This window comes from Podarcis cretensis (assembly GCF_951804945.1).
Source record: "Podarcis cretensis genome assembly, chromosome: 9".
Lineage (NCBI taxonomy): Eukaryota > Metazoa > Chordata > Lepidosauria > Squamata > Lacertidae > Podarcis > Podarcis cretensis.
The window spans coordinates 3557136-3584793 of record NC_137178.1 but is presented as its reverse complement, the minus strand read 5'-3'; the positions used below and the strand labels follow the sequence as shown (position 1 = coordinate 3584793).

The 27658-nt window shown below is 43.1% G+C and overlaps 1 protein-coding gene and 1 long non-coding RNA gene across 5 annotated transcripts in view; one reads left to right on the top strand and one right to left on the bottom strand.

The window, feature by feature from the left end:
* Positions 1 to 27658, top strand: part of LOC307224340 (uncharacterized protein) — a 99557-nt gene that overhangs the window by 68833 nt on the left and 3066 nt on the right. The window contains exons 1-7 of one of the 3 annotated variants that reach the window (XM_079991169.1): positions 15571 to 15700; positions 17441 to 17568; positions 20674 to 20811; positions 22865 to 22972; positions 23977 to 24075; positions 25855 to 25941; positions 26887 to 27047. In XM_079991169.1, the coding sequence (XP_079847295.1) occupies positions 17556 to 17568; positions 20674 to 20811; positions 22865 to 22972; positions 23977 to 24075; positions 25855 to 25941; positions 26887 to 27047 (606 nt within the window). In that variant the 5' untranslated portion in view covers positions 15571 to 15700; positions 17441 to 17555. Of the gene's footprint in view, positions 1 to 15570; positions 15701 to 17436; positions 17569 to 20673; positions 20812 to 22864; positions 22973 to 23976; positions 24076 to 25854; positions 25942 to 26886; positions 27048 to 27658 lie in introns of those variants that run through there. The other 2 variants (XM_079991168.1, XM_079991170.1) reach the window with 2 other exon arrangements.
* Positions 11885 to 17259, bottom strand: LOC307224467. 2 transcript variants are annotated; one of them, XR_013842554.1, is made up of 3 exons: positions 16890 to 17259; positions 14616 to 14771; positions 11885 to 12843 (listed from the first exon to the last, which is right to left on the bottom strand). It is a non-coding gene; the product is annotated as an uncharacterized lncRNA (long non-coding RNA). The 2 variants fall into 2 exon arrangements; XR_013842555.1 differs by having other exon boundaries at positions 17001 to 17259.

The following is a 27658-nucleotide window of genomic DNA, read 5'->3' as shown; positions in this document are numbered from 1 at the left end:
TTATGTGACAAAAAACAATATTAATTTGGCACCTTAACTATGAACAAATGTAGCATTGTGCTGTTTTGGGCTACATGCCACTTTAGCAGACAAATGCTGTGTTAGCATGAGTTGTTTATAGAAATGATTTGGGCGAGGAGTTTTAAAAAGTAGGGTCAGAGGAAAATGAAAAGTGCCCACAAATTTCTTAACAGTGTGATTTACAGGTTACAATAATATTATTATTTTTTTTTTGGGGGGGGGTGTCCCCAATGCCAGCACTACCTATGCAATAACCCATTGTGACTCCCCTTTTAATTTAAATATTGACTTAGCAATCTACTTTATGGTCCCACATATAGAGAAGAAAATGAGACACCAATTCAAATGGCTCCTAAAAATCCACCAGGTAAATTCCTTCCATTACTATTTCCTCTTCATAGGAACACAAATGATCTAAGCCACAGGCTTCAATGAAGCTCAGATGGCCACAGTTGTGAAAGGGTGCTGTGAAGGCCTGCCAATGAAACAACCCAGTGCTCCCCGTGGGGACCTGATATTGCTGTCCCCCCCCCCCGCCCCACCCCCAGTCCCATGCAGGTGAACTGCAGAGACACTGGCACGGGAATCATAGAATCATAGACTCATAGAATTGCAGAGTCATCTAGTCCAACGCCCTGCGATGCAAAGGAGCCTCAGCTGAAGCATTCATGGGAAAGTCCCGCTATGAGGGCTGCTACTTCCACAAGCTCATCAGCATCACCTTCCCCTTCCTTCCTTCCTTCCTTCCTTTTTAAAAAAACATTTTTAATTGCATTTTTCAGAAATGGACAAAGCTCCTAAGCTATTGTTATAGGAACACAAGGATGGCTTGTAGAAAATCATGCATTCTGAACTTGGAGCAACTAGCTCAGACATCTTTAAATGCAGGAGTTCACAAGGTAGATGAGGGAACAATAGGCTTTACTTTTTTTTTCCTCCCCAGGGTGAGTGTGAGTGATATAATACCTTCATGTATTATTAGACTTATGTTGGTTATAGGAGGCTGGTTATCCCACAAGAGCCATGCCATTCTCTGGCAAATGACTGTTGGTTGTTGGAGCACCGTTTACTTTCTCCCAACTTCTTCTCTTTCTTAGATTGTACATTATGGGCAGAACAGCGGTCATTCTTTTCTGTAGTAAAACAGATCCGGAATTTTGTTGAAGAATATGATCCATCTTCTGTAGGCGTGGATGGTAAGCAATGTAAAGCAGTAGGAATGTGAAGGAAATCTTCTTTTTCCTTCTGCCCAACCCTGGGGTGTTTTCTCCCAGCAGAAGTGATTTCAGGGATGCATCTCAGCTGGAAGAAAAACTGCTTTGGCAAAAGTTTAATGCAGTGTAAAGTGATGAGCAAACGATGGGTCTTTTGAGGGCGATATTGATTTATTTTCATCATTTAGATCTCATCCTTCACCCATAATTTGCCGGGCAGATCACAGCACAGAACGATCTACATGACACCCCACATGTATTACTTGGTAACAAAAACTTGTTAGAAGGCAATCGCTGAAAGACTTGGCAGAAGAAGAAAAATCTGCCAACCTAAAATCGAAACTCAATGGGAGTGGGAAGTTTGCCTGGCTCCCCTTTCCCTACACAAACACCTACATTCACAATATCCAAATAATAATAATAATAATAATAATAATAATAATAATAATAATAATAAAATTTATTTATATCCCGCCCTCCCCAGCCGAAACCGGGCTCAGGGAGGCTAACAACACTGAAGTAGTGCAACATCATAAAAACATTATAAAAATTAATTAAAATCAAAATTGATGGCAACCATAAACTAAAGTTTTGTAAAGATTGCCAAAGGAGGGAGTCAGGCTGCGCCCTGACCAAAGGCCTGGCGGAACAGCTCTGTCTTGCAGGCCCTGCGGAAAGATGTCAAGTCCTGCAGGGCCCTAGTCTCTTGTGACAGAGCATTCCACCAGGTTGGAGCCGCAGCCGAAAAAGCCCTGGCTCTAGTTGAGGCCAGCCTAACCTCTCTGTGGCATGGGACCTTCAAGGTGTTTTTATTTGAAGACCGTAGGTTCCTCTGTGGGGCATACCAGGAGAGGCGGTCCCGTAGGTACGAGGGTCCTAGGCCGTATAGGGCTTTGAAGGTTAAAACCAGCACCTTAAACCTGATCCTGTACTCCACCGGGAGCCAGTGCAGCCAACCCAAGAACCCATGTCTCCTGGAGAGACCCTGTGTTGGCCCAAGGCATCCCAGCAGAAAAGGAACATAAAAGGGATTCAAAATCAGATGCATTACATGGACAGTTCTAGCACTTGTCCACACTGGAGTTTTCTGTGTGTTTGCATTTAACTTGCATGGTCCACATGATGTTACCCTCAAGCAACAGCAATTGTGATGCTTCACCCCCCTGTAAAGTTGGGTTTATCCAATATAGGAATAATCCAGTGTTAGGGCGGTGGTTTTCAACCACTGTGCCGTGGCACCCTGGGGTGCCTTGAATGATGGTTAGGGGTGCCATGGGCAACACTGGCCTCTATCCCTCTTCCCCTCCCTCCTCTGATGCCCTCTCACATCTCTGCCTCCCAATGGCTTGCACAGCTGTTTGTTGCAGCAGCCCTGGGTACAAGCTCCCCAAGCAAATGGTGCCTCTGGGGCTGGCCAGGGGGTGCTGGTTGCCAGGAGCTGAAGCGGGCTTGGAGTAAGCAAGCAAGTGGGTGAGGGAGCCCAGACAGCCAGTTCACCTGCCCTTGCTGTTGGGAATGGACAGACAAGTCCCAGGCCCCTGTGAGGCAGTGTGAGGAAGCATCTCTCTTTGGGGTGGGGGTGGGGGGCAGTTCAGAGACCAGGGGTGGTAGCAATGACTGCCTGGAAGACTCTCAAGGAGAGGAGAGGAGGCTGAGGGAACACTCCACAAGGGAGGGTGTTCAAAAAAGGGTGAGAGGCTGCCAGCTCTGCAGGCAAGGGGTGACATAACTGGGCTCCTAAGCCCCACAGGAGTGCCACAGAAAGAATGTAGTTGGTCAAGGGAGCCGTGGACTCAAAAGATTGAGGTAGGGAGAATCAGGCTCCAAACTGCTCTACTTGGAGTTGCGAATGCTTTGTTCTGTTACTGTATTTCTGGTTTGGGGGAGCAAGTCACTTTCTGCTGCTCCACTTTCTATGCCCACTGTGCCCTCCGAAGTTTCATCTCCTGCAGTTCCCACAATTATTTAAAATATGCTCTGCTGGATCCCTCATATTTGCACAAAATCAGAAGCATGTGTGTACATAATGTGCACTGCTACCATTTCCACAGATGACATTGAACAGAGAGAGGGATTGCTGCTGCAGTTGCTGAGCCAACTCTTGTCCACATTTTTGATTACAGACCTTGCTTATTCAAGTATGCATACAAAGGCTATTTGCAGGGGTGGCGCTGTGGTCTAAATCACCAAGCCTCTTGGGCTTGCAGATATTAAGGTCAGCGGTTCCGCACGATGGAATGAGCTCCCGTTGTTCTGTCCCAGCTCCTGCCAACCTGGCAGTTTGAAAGCATACCAGATCAAGTAGATAAATAGGTATTGCTACGGCAGGAAGGTAAACAGCGTTTCCATGTGCTCTGGCTTCCATCACGGTGTTCTGTTGCACCAGAAACGATTAAGTCATGCTGGTCACAGGATCTGGAAAGCTGTCTGTGGGCAAATGCCAGCTCCTTCAGCCTAAAAAGCAATACAGTGGACGCTCGGGTTGCGAACGTGATCCATGCGGGAGGCATGTTCACAACCCACAGCACCACATCTGCACACACGCGGGTTGCGATTCTGAGCATGTGTGACCACCGAAACCCAGAAGTAACCCATTCCGGTACTTCCAGGTTTTGGCGCGTCCATAACCTGAAAAAAAACCACAACCAGAAGCGTCTGTAACCCGAGGTGTGACTGTATGAGCGCTGCACCCCATAGTTGCCTTTGACTGGACTTAACTGTCCAGGGATCATTTACATTTATCTTTACCTTTTACAGTGGTGCCCCGCAAGACGAACGCCTCGCAAGACGGAAAACCCGCTAGACGAAAGGGTTTTCCGTTTTGGAGGCGCTTTGCAAAACGAATTTCCCTATGGGCTTGCTTCGCAAGATGAAATGTCTTGCGAGTTCCTGCGGGTCCCCCCCCCCTTTCCCCCTTTTCCTAAGCCGCTAAGCTGCTTATCAGCTGATCCGCTAAAAGCCGCTAAACCGCTAATAGCGCTAATCCGCTAAGCTGTCAATGGGCTTGCTTCGCAAGACGAAAAAACCGCTATACGAAGAGCCTCACGGAACGGATTAATTTCGTCTTGCGAGGCACCACTGTATATGTAGGGACATTAACAGGGTTTTCCTGTTTACCACAACTTTGACTTTGTTCATTGGCTAAAAATACTGAAACTCTGGAGCAGGTTTCTTTCACAATGAAATTGTGTTAAATAATGCCTGTTGCTGCTATTGTTGGATAAATAAATAAAAGTTTACAAATAGTGCCAGCATTTTCTCCATCCATCATAGATGACAGACATAACTAATGGTGCAAAGCAGCTCTATGCATTAATCTCTTCAACTATGTGTTCCCAGAGGGCTTTTGTTACTGGACTGGTCTGCTGTCCAAAGTTCTGCTTCTTGTTTCATGCCAGGGTGTGGCAAACTCTTGAGAAATGGTTTCTTAATAGTATAATTCCCCTGATTTGAATTGTTTCAAACCTTTTAGACCTTGAAATACTCGCTGTAGCTCAAGGCTTAGCAGACGAACTGCTCAACTCGACTCTCCTAAATGATGAAATTATTTGCGACTCTGGTGCTGAAAAACTGGAGCACGGGGGGAACTCGCTCTGAGGCTCAGCACCTGATTAAAAAGAAATCCTCTTTTACAGAGCTCCTGAAGATGCAGGTGTCCTACCATCTAATGCACACAGCACCTTAGTTGTAGTTGAAGCTGGTTCTGAGATGTATGTTTGGTTGAAAACACAATATTTAGTGCATTTTTTCCTCAAACTCCGCTCCAGAAGGTTAATTGAACTTACTAGCTTTGTTGTTTTTTTAAAAAAATAATATTTATTACTTTTAAACACTACAAAAAGGGGGGGGGGAGAAAAAAAAGACAATACAATACAATATAAAAACATTACACAACACTAACACAATAAGCTAAACAAAACAAAACAAAAACAATTTAACACACATCATACAATTTCAATGTCATATCTTTCATTTACTTGTTTCAACGACCTCCTCACACCTTCCTTTTTGTATTCCACTTCTGTTAATTGTTTCAGCAATTCCTTTCCATCTTTCTCTGTTTTCTGTCCTATATTTATCTTAACATATTCTAACCTTATTTTTCCCTAATACTCTAATAATCTATCTATACTTAATTCCTTATAACATTTCTACTAAAGCCATATAACTTCATTCCAACATTTTTCCAACATTCATCAATTTTACAATGTTTCTATAAATAGTCTTTAAACTTTTTCCAATCTTCTTCCACCGTCTCTTCCCCCTGGTCTCGGATTCTGCCAGACATTTCCGCCAATTCCATATAGTTCATCAACCTGGTAATCTTCTGTCCGATGCTCTTAACTCTTTTCCAAGCCCCTTCTGCAAGTCTTCTTTGTATTTATACATGCACTTTACTTTGTCTTCTACTGATCTTATTTTTATTTTCCTTCCTTTGAGGTGAGCAACCTTCCTGGGATCCAAGGTTCTGAATTGGGCACTGGAGCAATTCAGTGAGCAATTGCTCAGCCCTACTGGTATAGAAATACATTGATGGACACACACCCCAAAAGGGGAAGGAAAGTAATGATATCACAGTAAATATGGATCTATGTCTACTAGTCAAATAAACATGCTCATGTATTTGCCTACTCAGAGGTTAGGCTCATTGCAGGATTGCAGCTTTGATATGATGTACTGTAATTCAGCGAGCAATACATTTTGACCTGATAGGCTCTTGCTTTTTAATCTGCATGAACGCATAAGCTGGCTTCTACTGAATATCCTCCTTTCTTTTTTCTTTCTGCTATTCCTGCATTGCTGCCTTGGCCTCAAGACAAGATTGCTGAATTGTTGAAGGACCCACAATGGAAGATGCATAATAGGGCCTTGTACTACTTTTCCAACGAGAAACAATCGTGGGAAGAGTCCAGAAAGCGTTGTATTAAGAAAAAAAACTTCATTAATTTCTGTCAGCAATGGTGAAGAACAGGTTAGCAGAACACTGGGATGCATAAAAGGCAAAGAAAATGTCTCACAGGTATTTTGTTTTGTTTTTTGTTTTTTGCACATGAACATTTTATTGCTTCCAACTCTCCTGTGATCAGAAGAAAGGTGGAGGAGCACCTTTACAAGGTGTGTGCTCCAATGAAGGGAGCATATTAGAGGTGTACAGAAATAGAAGCAACAACAGACAATTTAAACAAAATATTACACAGATACACATTAAAATGTTACATTAATACAACGTTACTAATGAGCTGTTAATACAGGATGGCAAATATGGTCTAATAGGCATTACTGAAACCTGGTGGGATGAGACTCATGACTGGAATGTAGAAACTGAGGGTTATAACATGTTCAGAAGGAACAGAGAAAACAGGAAGGGGGGAGGAGCAGGATTATATGTAAAGGATATGTACACTTGTGGCGAGATCCGTGACCTGGAGCATAGAAAGCAGGATGAGCGTATATGGGTAAAAATTGTAGGTGAGGGAAAGAACAGTGGTCTTACTGTGGGTGTCTGCTATAGCCCTTCAGACAGAAGACTTTGATAAGGACTTCCTAGAGCAGATGACCAAACATTCAAAAAGGAGAGAGATAGTAGTCATGGGAGACTTCAGCTACCCTGATATTTGTTAGAATTCAAACTCTTCCAAGAATGGAAGGTCCAACAAATTCCTCCATTGCCTCACTGACAATTTCATTTCTCAGAAGGTGGAATATGCAACAAGGGGATCATCTCTCTCAGACCTGGTCATCTCCAAAAGGGAGGAACTGATGGACAAAGTGGAAGTACTGGCAATCTTGGGAGGAAGTGATCATGTTCTCCTGGGTTTCATAAGGGAGAGGCAAAGAAAAACTGAGTGTAGTTGGACATGCACTCTGGACTTTAAGAAGGCTGATTTCAAAAAGCTTAAGGAATTGCTGTGTGAATCCCATGGTCAGAAATACTCAAAGAGAAGAGGGGGCAGGTCCAAGATGGCTTGGATTTTCTTAAAGGTGAAGTATAGAAGGCACAAATGAAGACAATTGCAACAAGGAGGAAAAGTGGGAGGCACCTAAAGAAACTGTGTGGTTGCATAAGGAGCTTATAGTTGATCTACCAGCTCTTAGGAGAGGATGCTGTCATTATTAAGATCCAGCGTGGCTTTCTCAAAAACAGTTGGTGTGATGAATCTCATTTCTTTTTTCAATGGAATTACAGGCTTGGAGTATTGAGGGAATGCTGTGGACATAGTGTACCTTGATTTCAGTAAGGCTTTTGACAAAGTCCCCCATGATATTCTTGCAAGGAAGCTGGTAAAATGTGGGCTGGATGATATCAATAGTCTGAGCCAGTCAGATATTCCAGAGGTAATCCAGGGCTTCAACAGGAGCACCAGTCATATCATCCAGAAAAACCAGCAGAGCTGTCTGAAAAGTCAGTGTATCCATTAGCCTCCAAGGGTAGACCATCCAAATAGGTCTTCTGCCTCTGCAGAGGAGAGAAGATCTCAGCAGGAAGCATTCTGACCATGAAAAGGGGCTGATATGAATATCCCCCACTTTCAGATCACCTTGTTCCTGCCTATTTGAGAAATAGGTCCAGAATGTGGCCTGCCACACGCCTTGGGCCAGTAACTCTCAGTTTGCATTTCTTAGTACAAAAAGTATTGATCAGATGTGTAGAGATCTTTCCTATTCTAATTCAAGAAGGTTCTGGAACCTTCTCTGTGTGAAAGAAACAAGCAGAAAGTTCATGATGTTTGGGTTATGCCTTCAGAGAAGCTGAGTACAGCTGGCTTAAACTGGTTCTCTTATCTCTTTCAGTTAAAGTCATGCTGGCTAAAAAAGTAGGGCCAGAAGGAGCCTGGCTTTCACTCTCTCTTTCTGTCTCTTTTCTGTCTGGTGTGCTGTTCTGCACATAGTATGCTTAGTGTTAAGGTTTAGACTGATTATAAATTATTGTAAGTTTAAGTTAGGTCTGCTGCAACTGGATTTCTTATGGACAGGGGCAATCCTGAATGTATTGGATTTGTGACCACCATTATGCTAATTTGCCTTCAGTAGCAGTAAAGCTCTGCTGGATGAAATACAATTGCCTCTGGTCTATTTTGGGGGGAATCCTGCAATTTGTTTACATTTTTACTCTGCAAACTATACATTGGAATCTATTCTGGAACAATGTTGAGTAGAAGTAAGTCCTGAGCCATCCCAGAGCCGGTCACCTCAGCATGGATGTTTAAGTTCCTAAAAACCAGCAGTCTGAGTGTCCTCTATCAGCTCAGGCAGGGGGGCTGCTGGGCAGAGAGGCAGGTGATAAATTAGCAGAACCCCATTTCTGTCCCAGCTGCCCAATGCCAGGAACACATTAATTGGACAGAGATCCTGGAGAGAGAGAATTTCTGTAGACCACATAAACTCTTCCTTCCTGACCCTCCAGTCTGCCCTGATGCTGCCCTGAGTACACAGGTGGGCACAGCTGGCTGAGACTTAGTCCTCACGCCTTGACTGCTGGACAAAGAAGCAGGTGGTAAATCAACAGAATCCCATATCTGTCTCAACTGCCCAATGCCAGGAATACACAATCTAGCTCCTCTTATTATAGGATAAGCTTTAAAGAACTCAAGCCCCCTTCATCAGATGCATCTGACAAAGAGGACTTTAGTTCCCTAAAGCTTAAGCCATAATAAAAAGGGATCGTCTTTAAGTTATCACAAGATTAGTATTATTTTACAGGTCTGTAATGTTTTAGTGTCTCCCTGGGGATGAGCCACTCTCTGGAAACCTTTGAAAGGGGAATCTAGACACTCATTTCTTCTTACTGGTTGTGCTTTTTTGCAGGACTTTATAAACAATGAAGGAGCTAAGTTTAAGAAACACTTCTGGATAGGACTAAGGAGGAATAACAAAAAACTGAATGGATTGGAATGGCTTGATGGTTCAGCAGTTCTTGAAGTGTGAGTTTGTAAATAAACATTCTTAATGCCTTTATTGCAGACAGACTCCCAGAAATCCATTTTCGTTTGTCAACTTTTAATTTGTCAATAGGGTCTAGAAACTTAGCTCTTGTCACTTTCGTTTGCACTCAGATTTTGAAACTTTCCCGTGTTAGTTCAGGCACAGGGACCTGCTCTTCATTATGCATGGACCTAGCTTAATCCATTAACTTCAATAGGTCTGATTAGAATTAGCAGTGAATACCACTCATGACTTATTTCTATTCAAGTAGATGGCAAGTGGAAGCCAATGGGTTTTCTTTAGGGGTGAGGGAAGTTAACTGATAGTGGTTTGTTTGGAGAGAAACAAAACATGCGTTTGGGTTCACACATTATAAAAAGCCAGACACTGGTTTCTTTCGGGCTTGTTTCCTCTGCTAACAAGAGGAACATTCTAAAACATTGGGGTTTTAGTTAAAAAAAATTGTAAAGGAGGTGCAAGGGGGGATATTTAATAGCTGCAAGACATTTAGTAGCCATTTGATATATTTTTTTCAATAGATTTTTATTGAGATTTTAAAGGTTACAAAAAAAAAATATAAAGAACATATTTAAACAGAAAAAATATACAAAACAATACAAGAACAAAGGGGGGAAAACAGAAAAAAGATGCAGGTAATTAAAGGGGGAAAAAACAAATCAATCCTTTACATAACTTTCTTTCCTTTGCTTATTTCCTTGACCTCCTCACACCTCCCTTTTTTGTATTCTAATTCAATTAGATATTTCAGCAAATCCTTTCCAGCTTTATTTCTATCCTAATGATTTATCTTAATATACTATAATTTTACATTCTGTTCTTTCACCAATTAACAATCCATTTTTACTTAATCCTTTATATCTTTTCTGCTAAAACCACATTACTTCATTCCAACATCCTTCTAACATTCCTTAATTTTACAATGTTTCTGTAGATAAACTTTAAATTTCTTCCAATCTTCTTCCACCAACTCTTCTCCTTGGTCTCGGATTCTGCCAGTCATTCCCACCAGTTCCATATAGTCCATCACCTTCATCTGCCATTCTTCCCGGGTGGGTAAATCTTGTGTCTTCCAGTACTTTGCAATAAGTATTCTTGCTGCTGTTGTGGCATACATAAAGAAAGTTCTATCCTTCTTTGACACCAATTGGCCGACCATGCCCAGGAGAAAGGCCTCTGGTTTCTTCTGAAAGGTATATTTAAATACCTTTTTCATTTCATTATAAATCATCTCCCAGAAAGTCTTAATCCTTGGGCACGTCCACCAAAGGTGAAAGAATGTACCTTCAACATTTAGTAGCCATTTTAAACTGTTATCATTGATTGCTTCGTTTTTTCAGGAGCCCTTGGTGAGAAACCTATCTCTGCAATGTTCCTGCATACGTATATTTATTGCTCCAACAAAGAAAATAAAGCGTTTAGTTTGAATTGATTTGTGCTGCCATCTTTTTTTCAGATTCTGGGATACTGAGATGAAGCAGCCCAGCACATCACCAGATGACAACAACTGTGTTTATATCACACAGAAATGCAGACACAGATATTGTTGGCACGATGCTGCCTGTTGGCACAAAATGTCATTTATCTGCAAGAAGGCTCCAGATCAGAAATGGGAGAGGTAGAAGCCTTTAAGGGAATAAAAATGTGCTCTGTGATTTCTGTTCAAAATGAGCCTAAACCCATCTGGGTGCTTTAAATCAATCAAGTAAAGTATTACATATGCAACACCACTTGTGTTCTTACTTTCTATCTCTATTATTTTGCCATTCGCTATCTATACAGTGGTACCTTGGGTTACAGACGCTTCAGGTTACATACGCTTCAGGTTACAGACTCCGCTAACCCAGAAATAGTGCTTCAGGTTAAGAACTTTGCTTCAGGATGAGAACAGAAAGGGTGCTCCGGCGGCGCGGCAGCAGCAGGAGGCCCCATTAGCTAAAGTGGTGCTTCAGGTTAAGAACAGTTTCAGGTTAAGAACGGACCTCCAGAACGAATTAAGTACTTAACCCGAGGTACCACTGTACAGTACAAGTTACACAAAAAGGGCAATAGTGATGTCACAGAACAGGGCTTCCCAATGAGAGATTGATGGCTGTTCTTTGCTGACCACTTCAGAACAGCAATACCTTTTAATTATTAGAAAGCAGGCAGCTGGTGGGTCTGGAAGCACTGGTGAGAAGAAATCTCTCTTGGTTTCTGATTAAGTGAAGCAGAAATATGGAGGAACTCCCTTAGGCATGTTTAGGGCACCTCTCAAGTTACTAGGAGACCACATTTTGGCCACATCAACACCAGACACTCAAAGCACATTCCTTTCCCAGGAATCCCCCAGGATCCCAGGAACTGTAGTTTAGGTAGAAGGTAAAGGTAAAGGATCCCTGGACAGTAAAGACCAGTCAAAGGTGACTGTGGGGTTGCGGCGCTCATCTTGCTTTTCAGGCCGAGGGAACCAGCATTTGTCCACAGACAGCTTTCCAGGTCATGTGGCCAGCAAGACTAAACCGCTATTGGTGTGGATATGACCTTGTACTACTTTGACGGTGCCCCTGGCACAGTTTTCAACCCAGCCTTGGCCATCTCCTATTTTGAGAATTCAAGGACCAAATGCCCATGTGTGCATGTCAGAAGAAGCATGCAAAGCCCAGGGGAGGCGCAGGTATGGTGAACACGGCCAGGTGCAGCTTAGAGGGACCTGGAGCAAAGTAGCCTCTGATGAGCCTCTTACTTGGTCAGGGTTATTTGGTTGTGGGAATCATTAGCACCAGTCTAGATGCCTGCTTAGTGTCACACAATGCTCACAATATAGCATCACTCTCAGGAACTGTAGGGAATTAATATGGCACATAGATGCAGACATCTGGTGCTGCTTTGATCACTGAGTTGCAGGTGACTCTGGTAGACCCTGAGGTCTTAAGCAGTGATTTCTGAGCTCCACAGGGAGCCATCTGTTGTATAAGCATTAATATACAACACATTTTCCCCCCAGAAAAGTCTGCAATATATATATAGATTGAGATTTTATTTTTAAAATGCTGAGTAAGACCATTACAGGCTTTGTGACAAAAGTAATTTCCAGCCTAAAGTATGTCTAGGATTGATTCTGGGATCATTTGTTTGCTAATAAATTAAAACTGTTTTATCGCTGAATCAAAACAAATGACTACTATCTCGCATTCCCCTGTTCCTTTCTCTTTTAACATTCATTTCCAGAGGGAGGGTGGGAGGGAGGGAGGGAGGAAGAAAGAAAGAAAGAAAGAAAGAAAGAAAGAGCATTATTCTATGAAAATCATAGCCACACTTTCTTTCAGAACTCTTTCCATAACACACTATAGACCTCTGAATGAACAAGGTGGACTTGTGTTCCAAGGCCCCATGACACTTCAGTTGCCTATGGAGTAAATAACCAAACAAGACATTATATAGGTTGATGGACTTGAAAAGGCCTTCAGATCTCTTAACTCGTGTATGGTAAATCCATGGCACCTCTCCCGCAACCTTAACAGTTCTTTGTGATGTCAGCAGAACTGTGCATGGTCCTCTCCAACGAGCTGCAAGTGGGTCTTCTTTCCACTCTTTGACCCACACTTCAGTACTTCCACTTTGTCCATCAGTTCCTCCCTTTTTGAACAGGTCTGAGAGATGATTCCCTTGTTGCATATTCCACCTTCTGAGAAATGAAATTGTCAGTGAGGCAATTGAGGAATTTGTTGTGAAGCATGTGAAAGTATAGTTGGTATCCACTTAGGGTGAACAAGGATCAGGCAGACACAGCTTTGGAGAAAAAAGAAGGTGAGGTTTTATTGCTGAGCAATAAGGACCCAGTGGAATCTCTTCCAAAGAACTGGGACCCCGAGAGACAGAAATCCTGAGGTCTTTATACCTGAGCAAATCACAGCAAATCACAGATCATGAGACAGTCATGAGACAGTCACGAACACCAGCGAAAATTAGCCAATTAGCATGCCATGCTTACGGCTCCTGGTCAAGTGCAGAGTTCTACTTCTGCTTTCCGTTGCCTGCAATGATGTGCTGTCTAACCTTTCCCCTAGTTCTGACAGAACAGGGAGTTTTGGAGTTTCTGTGGTTTAGCCCTTCCTGTTCTGTTGATTAAATTAGCCTGTATTTGAGGGGATTTTGTACCAGTGTCTCTGATTCATGTCTTCCCCTTGTTCATGGCACAAGGATGTTTCGAGGGGAAAGGTCGGTTCTAAATTGCTGTTCCAAGCAATTAGCAGTTAGCTAAGGCAAAAGCTTTCCTTTGATTCAAAATGGATTATAAAAATACTGTAAGCCCTGTTATGTGTGAGCATACATGAATATATTGATTACTGATAACTGATTATATGAACAGCATAGGGGTAGCCCTTCTTTCCTTGCCTCAGTTGAACCTTCCATTGTTGAAAGAGTTTGAATTCCAACAGATATCAGGGTAGTTGAAGTCTCCCATGACTACTATGTCTCTCCTTTTTGAATGTTTGGTAATCTGCTCTACGAAGGCATTATCAAAGTCCTCTCGCTTCGAGGGCTATAGCAGACACCCTCAGTAAATAAATAAATAAATAAATAAATAAATAAATAAATAAATTTCATTTGTATCCCGCTCTCCCCAGGCAAAGCCAGGCTCAGAGCGGCTAACATCATATAAATAAGACAATATGCATAATACAATATACAATATGCAAATAAAATAACATTCAACATATATTAAAACAATACAGAATAATATTAAATATCAGCAGTTCAAAATTTAACAGAAATCCACTCAAGAGTTACAATAAGTAATTTCTAAACTCCAATCAATAAAACAACAGCAAAGCACAGTGCACAACATAATACAATACAAAATGAGAAGCAGAGACAGGAGGGTGGAGCAAGGCAGGTGGAAGGAGGCCTTGCCTGATGGAGTCTCTTCCCTCATAGTAAGGCCACTGTTCTTTCCCTCACCTACATTTTTTACCCATATACGCTCATCCTGCTTTCTATGCTCCAGGTCATGGATCTCGCCACAAGTGTACATATCCTTTACATATAATGCTGCTCCTCCCCCCTTCCTGTTTTCTCTGTTCCTTCTGAACATGTTATAACCCTCAATTTCTACATTCCAGTCATGAGTCTCATCCCACCAGGTTTCAGTAATGCCTATTAGACCATATTTGCCATCCTGTATGAAGAACTTATTAGTAACATTGTATTAATGTAACATATTAATGTGTATCTGTGTAATATTTTGTCTAAATTGTCTGTTGTTGCTTCTATTTCTGTACACCTCTTATATGCTCCCTTCATTGGAGCACAGACTTTGTGAAGGTGCTCCTCCACCTTTCTTCTGATCACAGGAGAGTTGGAAGCAATAAAATGTTCATGTGCAACCCCCCCCCAAAAAAAAAACACCTGTGAGACTTTTTCTTTGCCTTTTTTGCATCCCAGTGTTCTGCTAACCTGTTCTTCACCATTGCTAACAGAAATTAATGAAGTTTTTTTTCTTAATACAACGCTTTCTGGACTCTTCCCATGATTGTTTCTCGTTGGAAAAGTAGTACAAGGCCCTATTATGCATCTTCCATTTTGGATTCTTCAGCAATTCAGCAATCTTGTCTTGAGGCCAAGGCAGCAATGCAGGAATAGCAGAAAGAAAAAAGAAAGGAGGATATTCAGTAGAAGCCAGCTTATGCGTTCATGCAGATTAGAAAGCAAGAGCCTATCAGGTCAAAATGTATTGCTCGCTGAATTACAGTACATCATATCAAAGCTGCAATCCTGCAATGAGCCTAACCTCTGAGTAGGCAAATACATGAGCATGTTTATTTGACTAGTAGACATAGATCAATTGCTTCAGAGACTCCCAACTCCAATAGCCAGATCTGCTTAGTTTCCAGACTGCCAATCGGAAGGGCTCTGACATCGAGGTGGAGGACAGATCCCCTTACACCTCTTTTCCTGTCTTGTGCCAAAGCTCCCTCCTTGCAGCATCCTTGCAAACTATACAGTGGTGCCCCGCAAGACGAATGCCTCGCAAGACGAAAAACTCACTAGACGAAAGGGTTTTCCGTTATTCGAGCTGCTTCGCAAGACAAATTTCCCTATGGGCTTGCTTCGCAAGACGAAAACGTCTTGCGGGTTTGCTTCCTTTTTCGTAAAACCGTTAATACCCGGGGAATCTGCGCTCCGCAAGACAAAAAAATCTCAAGGCGAAGCAACTCGTGGAACGAATTAATTTCGTCTTGCGAGGCACCACTGTAGTAACAATTCTTTTTTTTTGGGGGGGAAGCAATATACTAGATATGAAATGATCATTTTCCCTGGGTTTATCCTTTCTGTGCAATTCCTATTAGGCATGGCAGATAGCCAATCAGGAAAGAGCATAAGTTGAGTGGGAGGTGTTCCTAGAATGTAGAAGGCTCTACATCACAAGGAAAGCGGTTCTAGGTGTTGGGGGGGGGGATGATAGAAACTCATGAAGAAACAGAGGCAGAGAGAAACTTGGAAGCAATACTGTCTCTACAAGGAAAGGCTATGATATTGTGGTATTTTAATTTCAGAAAAAGGCAACTATGGCTATCGTCCCCTGGTCCTTATGGTGAACATCCCAGGGGCCCATAATCTACATCAGATCTCTCTCTCCAGAATCAAGGACACAGCCCCAACCACAGAGAGGGATATCTGATGTCAGATCTGCACCCCCTACTGCCATGGAAAACTCTGCAGCCCTAGCCCAGCAATGTTAGAGGCTGGGATCCAATGACTAAATGCTAAAAAAATGGAACGTTGTTTGGTGAAAGTTTGGTCTAATGTCAGAGGAGGACCATGAGATTACTTGGATCCAAAGGATCCAATGCCTTCTTGTTTAGGGAAGTTTTGTTTGACGTTTTATTATTCCCTTGTTTAGGGAAGTTTTGTTTGGCGCTTTATTGTGCTTTTAATTTTCTGTTGGGAGCCACCCAGAGTGGCTGGGGAAACCCAGCCAGATGGGTGGAGTATAAGTAATAAATTATTATTATGATTCACACAACATATTCCCAAACCAGGAACTCATGCATGCCTGCCCACATGTTGGTGTAATTCAATCCCATTTATTTCCCTACCATTGTTTCTAACAGGAAGGAAATGGGCTGAAAAATAAAATAAAATAGGGTCTGGATGTGAGCCTGTGGGGCAAGGCATTGGACAAGGTGCTACAACCACCTTTGGTTCTCCCTCCTGCACACCTCCAAACTCATGTCTAAGGCTTGAGTGGGTGGGTGTCAGGATGCTGTCAGCAGCTCCCGATTGCTTGTCCAGGAAAGTATAAAGACAAGGGAAGGTTTCTTACTGTCCTTTTTTAATTTAAAATTTACAGAGAGAGGCTATAGAACCCAGCCTCTTGGATAATGACATTGTCCCGAGTGAATCTCAACCTCCCCCATCTCTCCCACTTCCTCATTCTTCATTCATCATCGTCAACATCATCATCACCACCATCTCTACAGGTGCTGCTATGTGCCCTCTGTCTTTGAGCTCTTTGCTCTCCTACTTTTAAGGCTCCACCATTTGGGGGAGCTGCCCTACCAGATGCCCCCACAAGTGGCCCTGCAAAGTGTGGTTGGGGTGGGAGGGGATGATGCTCTTTTCAATACTGCAATCAAGCTGCCATGTTTTTAAATAATAAAAAAAGAACAGGGTGGTGATACAATGGCTACTGCAATCGACACAAGATAATATCACCAAGGCAACTACCTGTAAAGAAACAATAAATGTCAATAAAAATGGCAAAAGTAGTTTCTTTCCCAAATCTGTTTCATCTTGAACTAGCAAACACAGTAAATATTGTCTCCACTTGTGATATACCAGTGGGTCAGTGCTCAGGCAATCCGAAGTGTCGTCACTAAATCTCTTAATCATCGAGCTGTCAAGATCTATTGTAACAGAACTGCACTGAATTACCACGTAGAATAAGAAAAATTAAAATTAAAAATACACTGAGAATGCATAATTAAAGCATACCTTTGTAGTAAATGAAATACAAAAGAAGACAGTATGTAAATGGCTTAAAGCAGGGGTATAGCTACAAGAAGAAATGTGAGACTATAACTAGTCCATTCATACATACATACATAGTTAATACCCCGTGTCCCACTAATACAAAATAAATAAATTTACCTGCCCATTTGGGGGAGTTGCCCTACCAGCTGCCCCCACAAGTGGCCCTGCAAAGTGTGGTTGGGGTGGGAGGGGATGATGTTCTTCTCAATACTACAATCAACCTGCCATGTATTTAAATAAGGCAGGTCTGGGATGTTAGTGCTGCAGCTGAAGAACCCACTGCTCTGTGACTCCTCTTTAAACGCCAGACCTTCAGCAGATCAGATGACATGAGGCACCAGCACAATCAACACACATGAAATGGCGGAGGCAGGTAGGTAGCTTCAGACTTTTGTTTTCTCTTCAGGAGAATTCATTGTCTCTGGCCACAGTTCATTCATGGTGGTGGTGGTGGGCCTCCATACTGCTCTTCCAAGTAAGTAAGCAGGGCACCATTTCCCATTTCTCCCTGTGCTTGTTGCCGGTGGTGGAGCTTCATGCTCCGGCACCGGGGGGGGGGGTGGCAAGGAGGTGGGGGAGGGGCTGATACACATCCTGGGGGTGGGGCACGCCGCCCACAGGGGCCTGGTGCACATCCTGGGGCGGGGCATGTGCCTGCAGGGGTGTGGTGCATGTCCTGGGGGTGGGGCACGCCGCCTGCAGGGGCATGGCGCCCAGTGCAGGCAGGGAGCAGCCGCGATGGCACCCTACCAGGATCGCGCTGCCGGGGGCGGTGCACTCCCCCTGCACTCCTCTTCTTCCGCCAGTGCTTGTTGCATGCAGCACTGCTTCCATTCCAATGTTATTATTCCTCATCTGCTAAAATGTAAGTTACTCACCTTCCTGTCCGTTGCGGTGAAAATGTGGAACTTACATAACTGACATAAGTTAAATTATTCTTTTCTTAAAAAAATAATAATATTTATTCAAATTTTAAAGGTTACAAAGGGAAAAAAGAAAAAACACCAAATAAAGCAAAAAAAACACACAAGACAATACATCCCAATAAGTAAAAACAAAAACAAAACAAAAAAGGAAAAAAGAACAGAAAAATACAAACAATTAAAAAAAACCAAATCGAACCTTCCCTTAACTTATCTTTCATTTGCTTGTTTCCTTGATCTCCTCACACCTCCCTTTTTTGTATTCTAGTTCAGTTAGGTATTTCAGCAAATCCTTTCCATCTTTGTTTTTATCCTAATAATTTATCTTAATATACTGTAATTTTACATTCTCTTCTTTCACCAATTAAATATCCATTTTTACTTTCTATATAGGGTCTGGTGACTTCTGTTTCAGTATATCTGAAGAAGTGTGCATGCACACGAAAGCTCATACCAAGAACTAACTTAGTTGGTCTTTAAGGTGCTACTGGAAGGAATTTTTTTATTTTGTTTTGACTATGGCAGACCAACACGGCTACCTATCTGTAACATTTTTACTTAGTCCTTTATAACATTTCTGCTAAAACCACATAACTTCATCCCAGCATCCTTCTAACATTCCTTAATTTTACAATGTTTCTGTAAGTAAACTTTAAATTTCTTCCAATCTTCTTCCACCGACTCTTCTCCCTGGTCTCGGATTCTGCCAGTCATTTCCGCCAGTTCCATGTAGTCCATCACCTTCATCTGCCATTCTTCCCGGGTGGGTAGATCTTGTGTCTTCCAGTATTTTGCAATAAGTATTCTTGCTGCTGTTGTAGTATACACAAAGAAAGTTCTGTCCTTCTTTGGCACCAATTGGCCGACCATGCCCAGGAGAAAGGCCTCTGGTTTCTTCAGGAAGGTATATTTAAATACCTTTTTTCATTTCATTATAAATCATCTCCCAAATGTCTTAATTTTTGGGCATGTCCACCAAAGGTGAAAGAATGTACCTTCAGTCTCATTACATTTCCAACATTTGTTTTCGGGCAAATGATAATTTTTTGCAAGCTTGACTGGTGTCATGTACCACCTGTAAATCATTTTCATTAAATTCTCTCTTAAGGCATTACATGCCGTAAATTTCATACCCGTGGTCCATAACTGTTCCCGGTCAACCATCATAATGTTATGTCCCACATCTTGTGCCCATTTAATCATAGCAGACTTCACTGTTTCATCCTGAGTGTTCCATTTTAACAGCAAGTTATACATTCTTGACAAGTTCTTGATTTTGGGATCTAACAGTTCTGTTTCCAATTTTGATTTTTCCACCTGGAAGCCAATTTTCTTGTCCAAATTGTAAGCCTCCATTATTTGGTAATAATGAAGCCAATCTCGCACTTTGTTTTTTAGTTTTTCAAAACTCTGCAATTTTAATCTATCTCCATCTTGTTCCAAAATTTCCCAATATTTCGGCCATTTGGCTTCCATATTGAGCTTTTTCTGAGCCTTTGCTTCCATTGGTGACAGCCACCTTGGAGTTTTGTTTTCAAGCAAGTCCTTATATCTTATCCAGACATTAAACAGTGCTTTCCTAACAATATGGTTTTTAAATGCTTTATGTGCTTTGACCTTATCATACCACAAATATGCATGCCACCTAAATACATTATTAAAACCTTCTAAGTCCAGAATGTCAGTGTTTCAAGAAGCAGCCATTCTCTCAGCCAACAAAATGCGGCTGATTCATAATAAAGCTTGAGGTCTGTCAGGGCAAATCCACCTCTTTCTTTAGCATCAGTTAATATCTTGAATTTTATTTGAGGCTTCTTGCCCTTCCAGACAAATCTAGAAATATCTCTCTGCCACTTCTTGAAACAATCCATTTTATCCAAAATTTGCAATGTTTGAAACAAAAACAGCATCCTTGGCAATACATTCATTTTTTATCACAGCAATTCGACCTAACAATGATAACTTCAAATTTGACCATATTTCTAAATCCTTTTTCAGTTCCATCCAGCATTTTTCATAATTGTCTTTAAATAAATTCACATTCTTAGCAGTCATATTAACCCCTAGGTATTTCACTTTCTTAACCAATGTTAATCCTGTCTACTTCTGAAACCTCTCTCTCGCAATCACTGTTAGATTTTTCTCTAAAACCTTAGTTTTCATCTTATTTAACTTAAATCCTGCTACCTGACCAAATTCTTGAATCAATTCCAGTACTCTTTTGGTACTAGATTCTGGCTCCTGTAATGTCAATACCAGATCATCGGCAAATGCTTTCAATTTGTACTGTTTAGCTCCGACTTGTATACCTTTAACCAATGGATCCCTTCTAATCATATTTAAAAGGACCTCCAGGACCGACATAAGTTAAATTATTCCACCCCACTCATTTGAGTGCAAAGTAGCACACTGCTGCTCTGGGCTCCTTTAGCAGAAAGGGCGAGAGAAATCTCTAAAATAAAAAAATAAAAATGCATCTGCTGAACATTGCTGTACATTGGTGGAAATGTGTGTGTGATGCTTCTGCTGCTGCTTCCCACCCCCACCCCAAATTGCAACTGCGAAAACAACAGGAAATGTGAAACCAGCAGCAACAGCAAAGCAGCCAAGAAGATTCAGTCGAGTCAAGAAGTTATTCCAACGGAAGAAAAGTGTATCAAAGGCAGCCCTAGGGAAAAGGCCAACATTTAAGGGTCTGTAGTAGTTTGTTGTTCACAGGGTGGAAGGAAAGCAGAAGAAAGGGAGGTTGGTGGATGGGAAGGATCTGGACCCAGTCTTGATGGCAGCGCGTGCCATGAGTGGGAAAAGCCTGACCAGCTCTTTGGGCCCAGAGGGGAAACCCACTGGGGAAGGACACAGCACATGTGGAATTTGCTGCCACATAGCTCAGTTGATTAGAGCATGGTGCTGATAATGCCAAAGTCGCAGCTTTTGATCCCCATGTGGGACAACTGCACATTCCTGCATTACAAGGGTTGGACTCGACAACCCCAACTCTACAATTCTATGATTCTTTGATGTAGTGATGGCCACCAACTTGGAAAATGTGCTGATCCCGGGGGATTACCGTGCGACGTGGTCCGAGTCCAGTCCGAGGTCGAGGGTGTGGTATGGGGGCTGTCTGTCAAGGCTGAAGTGGGGTCCAAGGCAAGGAGTCGGGTGAGGTCAGGAACTCTGGCAGAAGAGCAGGACAGGGTGCTGGCAGGAACAGGTTACCAATAATGTTGCTCCCGCAACCTGGGCCTGGGCTGGCTGGCTTTTATCTCCTCTGAGGCATAGGGCAGTCCCGGTCCACAGGTGACTCGCCTCTCCTGGCCTGGAGATGAGCACTCCTCCTGTGAGAACCTAGTTCCCTCCACCTCTCTGCCCTGAGCCTCTGCAGCTCAGGAGAGGCTGGAGGGTTACTGGACCCAGAGGCAACCTCACCTTCCCCTGACAGGGCTGGGAGAGGAGCACCTGCAGGCAATGGGTCCTTGATCACCTCCAGAGCCAGAGCAGATTCAGCTGGTGTCTGCTACTGAGGATCCGACACAGGTGAGGGCCCTTCAGGTTCAAGCCCCAGCCCCGGCTCAGCCGGTCCTGGAGGCAGGGACTCCTGTGCAGGCTGGGATTCCTCAGGTTCAGCCTCTGAATCCGATTCCCAGGCCATCACAGAAAACTTTTAGAGGGACTTAGGCAAATTCATGCCAGATTAGGCTATTGGTGCCTACTAGCCACAATGCCTGTGTTAGACCTCCACTGTTGGAGGGAGCATGTCTCTCAGTGCCAGTTCCTGGACATTCCTTGCAGATGGGGAGAGTGCTCCTGTACTCACAACCTGCTTGTGGTGCATCTGACTGGCTTCTGTGAGAACAGGATGCTTGACTAGATGGGCCTTGGGCCTCATCCAGCAGTCAGGCTCTTCTGATGTTCTTAGGAGCAAAAATCTGGTGTTTGAGTCCACTCTCTTGCTGGCTATGACACACACTGTGTGAAATCCATGTTGCAGATACAGTGGTGCCTCGCAAGACGAAATTAATTTGTTCTGCAAGTTTTTTCGTCTAGCGAATTTTTCGTCTTGCGAAGCACGGCTATTAGCGGCTTAGCGCTATTAGCGGCTTAGTGGCTTAGCAGCTATTAGCGGCTTAGCAGCTTAGTGGCAAGATGTTTTCGTCTTGCGAAGCAAGCCCATAGGGAAATTCGTCTTGCGAAGCACCTCAAAAAACGGAAAACTCTTTCGTCTAGCGAGTTTTTCGTCTTGCGAGGCATTCGTCTTGCGGGGCACCACTGTATTAATATTGTGCAGTCTGAAGCGACTGGGTGTCTGAAAAAATGACCCCTTTTGGAAATGAAGCATTGCACAGGCCCATGAAAATATTGTTCAAATTTTATTAGCAGAACTCTTCTAAATAAAACAGATCCAAATGATACATCCACATATATTCATACAATGTCTTGTGCTGTTTAGCACAGGCTCAGCACCTTAGAAAATATGAAATGATCCAAACAGACCTAGAAGCAGAGGTCTGTCTATCCCACAGACTTCATTCCAGCCTCCATCGGCCTTAGGCAGCTTATTCTCCCTTCAGGAGAGCTTTATTTACATATTCACTCCATGGAGTTTGGACCCAAAGGCAACTTCCTTCACAATGGAGATTTGCTTGTTGAGCTGAACAGGTTACTGTGAAAATCTTGTTTGTTGGGATTGCAGTGGGATGTTGGCTATGGATGACTAAAGCATCATTTTCTTTTCTCTTGTCCTTCAAGAAAGGCTCGTTGGGGCAAAAGCAATCCTCTATTCTCCGTACGCTCTATATGCTGCCATGATGGTTCTTGTGGGCTGCATCGTTGTCTCAACTATTATGATCGTCTTGTGTAAGTAACACTTGCAGGGAGCACGGTGGAAACCTTCAGGTTTACTCTGGCTTCACTGCTTCATTGTCAACCTTTCGAAAAGAGAAGGCGCAGTCCAAACTCTGCCGAGGCCCACTTCCTCTCATTGGTTTCAGTAGGTGAGGTAAAGGCCTGGCTAAATCTTTCCCATTGAAATCAATTTTTCTCCACTGCTGCCCCTCAATAACCGCTTAAATACTTGGTGTGGACAAGACAGTTACTCCGATGTGAACAAAACTGGAATATACTCGAGTGTGGATTTCATGCTCTTTATTCAGCTCATAGTAGTGAGGAATTGAAGTTCCCCCAAAATATCTGCTTTATACATATTATTTACACAAGGGCTCCACGTGATTGGCTAATTCTAGGATTCTCCTGTAGGCCAATCAGGTTGCGGATTCACTTTCACCTAGAGTTGGATTGGGTGGCTCCTGCGGACCAATAAGACTGCTGCATTCTGGATCCTATTGTTTTTTTAAAAAAAAATTATTTAATAATGGATCCTATTGTTCTAGGACCAACCAGACTGCTGCATTCTGAATCCTATTGTTCTAGGACCAATCAGGCTGCTGCATTTTGGATCCTATTCAACTCAGTACATAGCAAAACCCATTGCCTTTTTAAAACTTGTTGTTATCTTTAGCTTGTTGTTTAAGCAGGGGCGATAGTAGGCTTTATTTCACCCAGGTGAATGCCTCCATTTGGCAAACACACCCAATGCACATTTGTGTGCACACAGTCAGGCTCGGAGCCTCAATGGCGTTCCTCTGGAGGCCTCATCCCATGCGAAAAACCTGGCTAGCCCCCTCCCCCCCCCTTGTAGTTACGGCTCTGTCTTAAGTGAGCTGTGAAGGCTTCTTCTTGTCTCAGCTTGTGTGGCTGGAGAAATCTACATGCTCTGCGTGTGAAAGCAAAGCTGTACTTCCACTTGGCATGACTAGTATCAGAACATTTGTATAAATTTCCCCCTCTCACCTTTCCATTAGATAATCGTGAAATGAAAAAAAGAACCATCTTCCTCAAAGGAGTGAATGAGATTTCAGATTACATGGGCAGGAAGTATCCAGATCTCCAGAGTTTGGAAGGTAAGCAACGAGTTGCAGCTGGGATGCTGAGCCTCCCCACTCAGCCCCTCCAATCATATTTTCCCCCAGCAGAGCATATTCCCACTGGTATGTCTCTGTTGGGACAGAAACCACAGGATGATGGGTGGGTTGCAGTGGTATATCGGTGGGTAGAATAAGTTTTTATTTTAACTGTCTTCTGCCAGGCCAGGCATCTGGGAATCCGAACCCCCCCCCCCCGACACACACACACAACAGGCAGCCAGGGAAAAATAGACAGCAAAAGCTCTTAAAGGTAAAGGGACCCCTGACCATTAGGTCCAGTTGTGACCAACTCTGGGGTTGCGGCGCTCATCTCTCTGTATTGGCCAAGGGAGCTGGCATACAGCTTCCAGGTCGTGTGGCCAGCATGACTAAGCCGCTTCTGGCGAACCAGAGCAGCGCACGAAAATGCCGTTTACCTTTCCGCAGGAGCGGTACCTATTTATCTACTTGCACTTTGACATGCTTTCGAACTGCTAGGTGGCCAGGAGCAGGGACCGAGCAACGGCAGCTCACCCTGTCGCGGCGATTCGAACCGTCGACCTTCTGATCGGCAAGAGCTTTTGCTGTGGTTTAACCACAGCAAAAGCTCTTACCAATGTCTTTTATTCGATATTCACAGAGAGAGGCTTAGAAAGGCAGTCTCTAGGAGTGATGGCGTTGCTCAGAGTAATTTCCTCCCCTCTTCCCTTCTCGCTTGTCAACAGCCCCACCCCCCTTACAGTGGCTGCTTAAGGCCATTTGTCTCTTAGCTCTCTGCTCTCCTACTTTCACTGCTTTCCGGATTCTGGGAGAAGGGGAGTCTGGAATGCTTTCTAGTGATAACATGTCAGCCAGCTGCCCCAGCACTGCTTCCTATCCCCTTCTCCCATTATTTCCCAGCTTTGCCCCTCTATCTCTGAGCTGCGACCTTCTGCAAATCACTATTGTAAATCTATACTGTCTTCCTCTTCTCTGAAAGTTTGAGGATGAGGTCTCCACCATTCCTCCTCAGTCCAGTCCCTGACACTGTCTGTCTGTCTCGTCCCTCATCCCAAATGGAGCCCAGGGCAGCAAATTCACCCATAGAAACTCTTTTTTTAATGTTTGGGTGGGGTGAGTGCTCTAAAAGCAGTTACAGTTAGGACATCTTTTAAAAAGTACATTTAAAGCAATAAAAAATTCTCTCTACCAGTGATCTCAGGGGTGCCCGGAACAATATCCTTCAGCCATTAAATGTTTGGGTAAACAGGAATGTTTTCAAATTCCTCCCAAAAAACAATTACAGAGACAGTCTCACAAACAGGGGGCCACCACTGGAAAGGTCCTATCATAAGATAACATCAACCTGGCAGCCCTTGACGGTTGCACCACCACAAAGGCCTTGCTTGATGATCATAGGGTCCATGATGGTTGATATTGCGGAAGGTGCAACGTTCGCAAGGAGGATGGTACGTAACATGAGGTTCCACTCTACTCGCCTGTAGTCTTGCTGACACAGCCCTATCTAACTTTGTTTACTGCTAACGTCTATTGTGCCTTTGTGGCCTTTGCCTGGATACATTTTGTTCCAATGCTGTTATCAACAGAGCTGTTTGAGCTTTATGTGTATAGCTGTTTGAGTTTATGTGATAGGGGGTGGTGGTAATTGACTTCCACTACCTCAAAGCTGAGTGGGGATTGGAACACACACACACACACACACACACACAGAATAAGGATAAGACTGTAGCTAGTTGCTTGAGATTTCCCTGACTTGAATTTTTGCAATCTTTTAAGATGTTGACAGAATTAACGTAGCTACGAATTTATCATTGAGGCTGACTGAAGAGAACAAAAAAAATAAGGAACTGCAAGTTGCAATTGGTAAGTTACTCTGAGACTGCAATGCTGAATACTGCAGGGAGAGCCCATTACAAAACAAAAACAAAAACCTGTTATTGACTTCAGAGGGGCGCTGCCAACCTCTGTATCTGCCACTCAACTTAAACTGGTTCCAAAAACCTGCCTGCAAGATGCCAAGCAGTGGAAATTTCTTCTGCAACCACTGCTGTTCAAATGCTGTTCTTTATATATCACACTCAAAAACAGTTCTGAAAGCTTTTAAAATGAATGAGCCACATACAGGTCTAATTTTACAGCAGACCTGGCAGAGCTCACACATACCTCTCAACCTGTGTCTGGTACTTTTGTCTGTCTGTGTAGATTTGTTAGAAAACTGGCTAACAAATTTTCAATGTATGTAAAAAGAGAAACAGAAGAAAATGAATTATATATCTCAGTGAAAATAGGCTAATGTTGTTGGTGGTTAGAATAAACAATGGAATCCTGTTGCAAACTTTCTTCTTAACATAGCTCATTAATGTAACTCGTTAATATAATATATAATAAAATATACAGAGACTTTGTAGTACAGTGGTACCTCGGGTTAAGTACTTAATTCATTCCGGAGGTCCGTTCTTAACCTGAAACTGTTCTTAACCTGAAGCACCACTTTAGCTAATGGGGCCTCCCGCTGCTGCTGCACCACCGGAGCACAATTTCTGTTCTCATCCTGAAGCAAAGTTTTTAACCCGAGGTAATATTTCTGGGTTAGTGGCGTCTGTAACCTGAAGTGTATGTAACCTGAAGCATATGTAACCCAAGGTACCACTGTATAACAAGGTCTTGGTATATCACCTGTTTCACATTATAAATAATGCTTAAAGCTCTGCAGAGACATTCAAGCTATCTTCTGATGAATATCCTTTCTCTCTCTCTCTCTCTCTCTCTCTCTCTTTATTCCTCACATATTTGTGGCTTGACGGAAAGATGACATTTTGGGAAGGCTTGAGCAACATTGGACGGTGTATAACAAGAAGTTATACTTGTTTGATATCTTTAAACCACCCAGAACTTGGCAAGACTGTGCAGATTATTGTGCGGGAAAACCTTTCTCCAGTATGATTAATGTTGAAAGTAGCGATGAGGAGGTTGGTTGGATGCTAGAATACACACAAAGCAGGGACAACCCATCACAGTATGATGACTACATAGCCTTCAAGTCCTATAACAGCTGCTTCTTGCTCCTCTCCTCCACGAGCAGTAAGAAGTCACATTGACCAGAGGAAACTCCATGGGTTTGTGATGTTTTCTGTAATATCCATTAAGGAGGAGGAGAGCTAGAGCCAGTCACAAGGCAGTTACTCATTCCCCACTAAGCAACAGTGTGCTAACTCTACCCTCCACCCACTGGCTACACATTGACTGCCAGCATTAAAACAGAAGATTATATCACTTTATTTGGACAGTCACAAATTAAAGTTCAAACTAGATGGGGGTACTGTGGCGATCACACAGGGTCCCCTGTCGTTTGATGGTCTATTGATCCCTGTGCCACCACTGTGATTGCCTATTCGCTGCCACCAACCCATTTCTCTCGGGTACACACGGAGTCCAGACAGTTGTTAACATTAACAAATAATCAAGTTTATTTTTATAAGCATGAACAAGTTTAAGGTTTCAGTTAATTTTTCTTGTCAATTTCTTAATCGTGGTTTCTTTACTGACCTATACGTTCCTAACAACTTCAAACTGATTATCC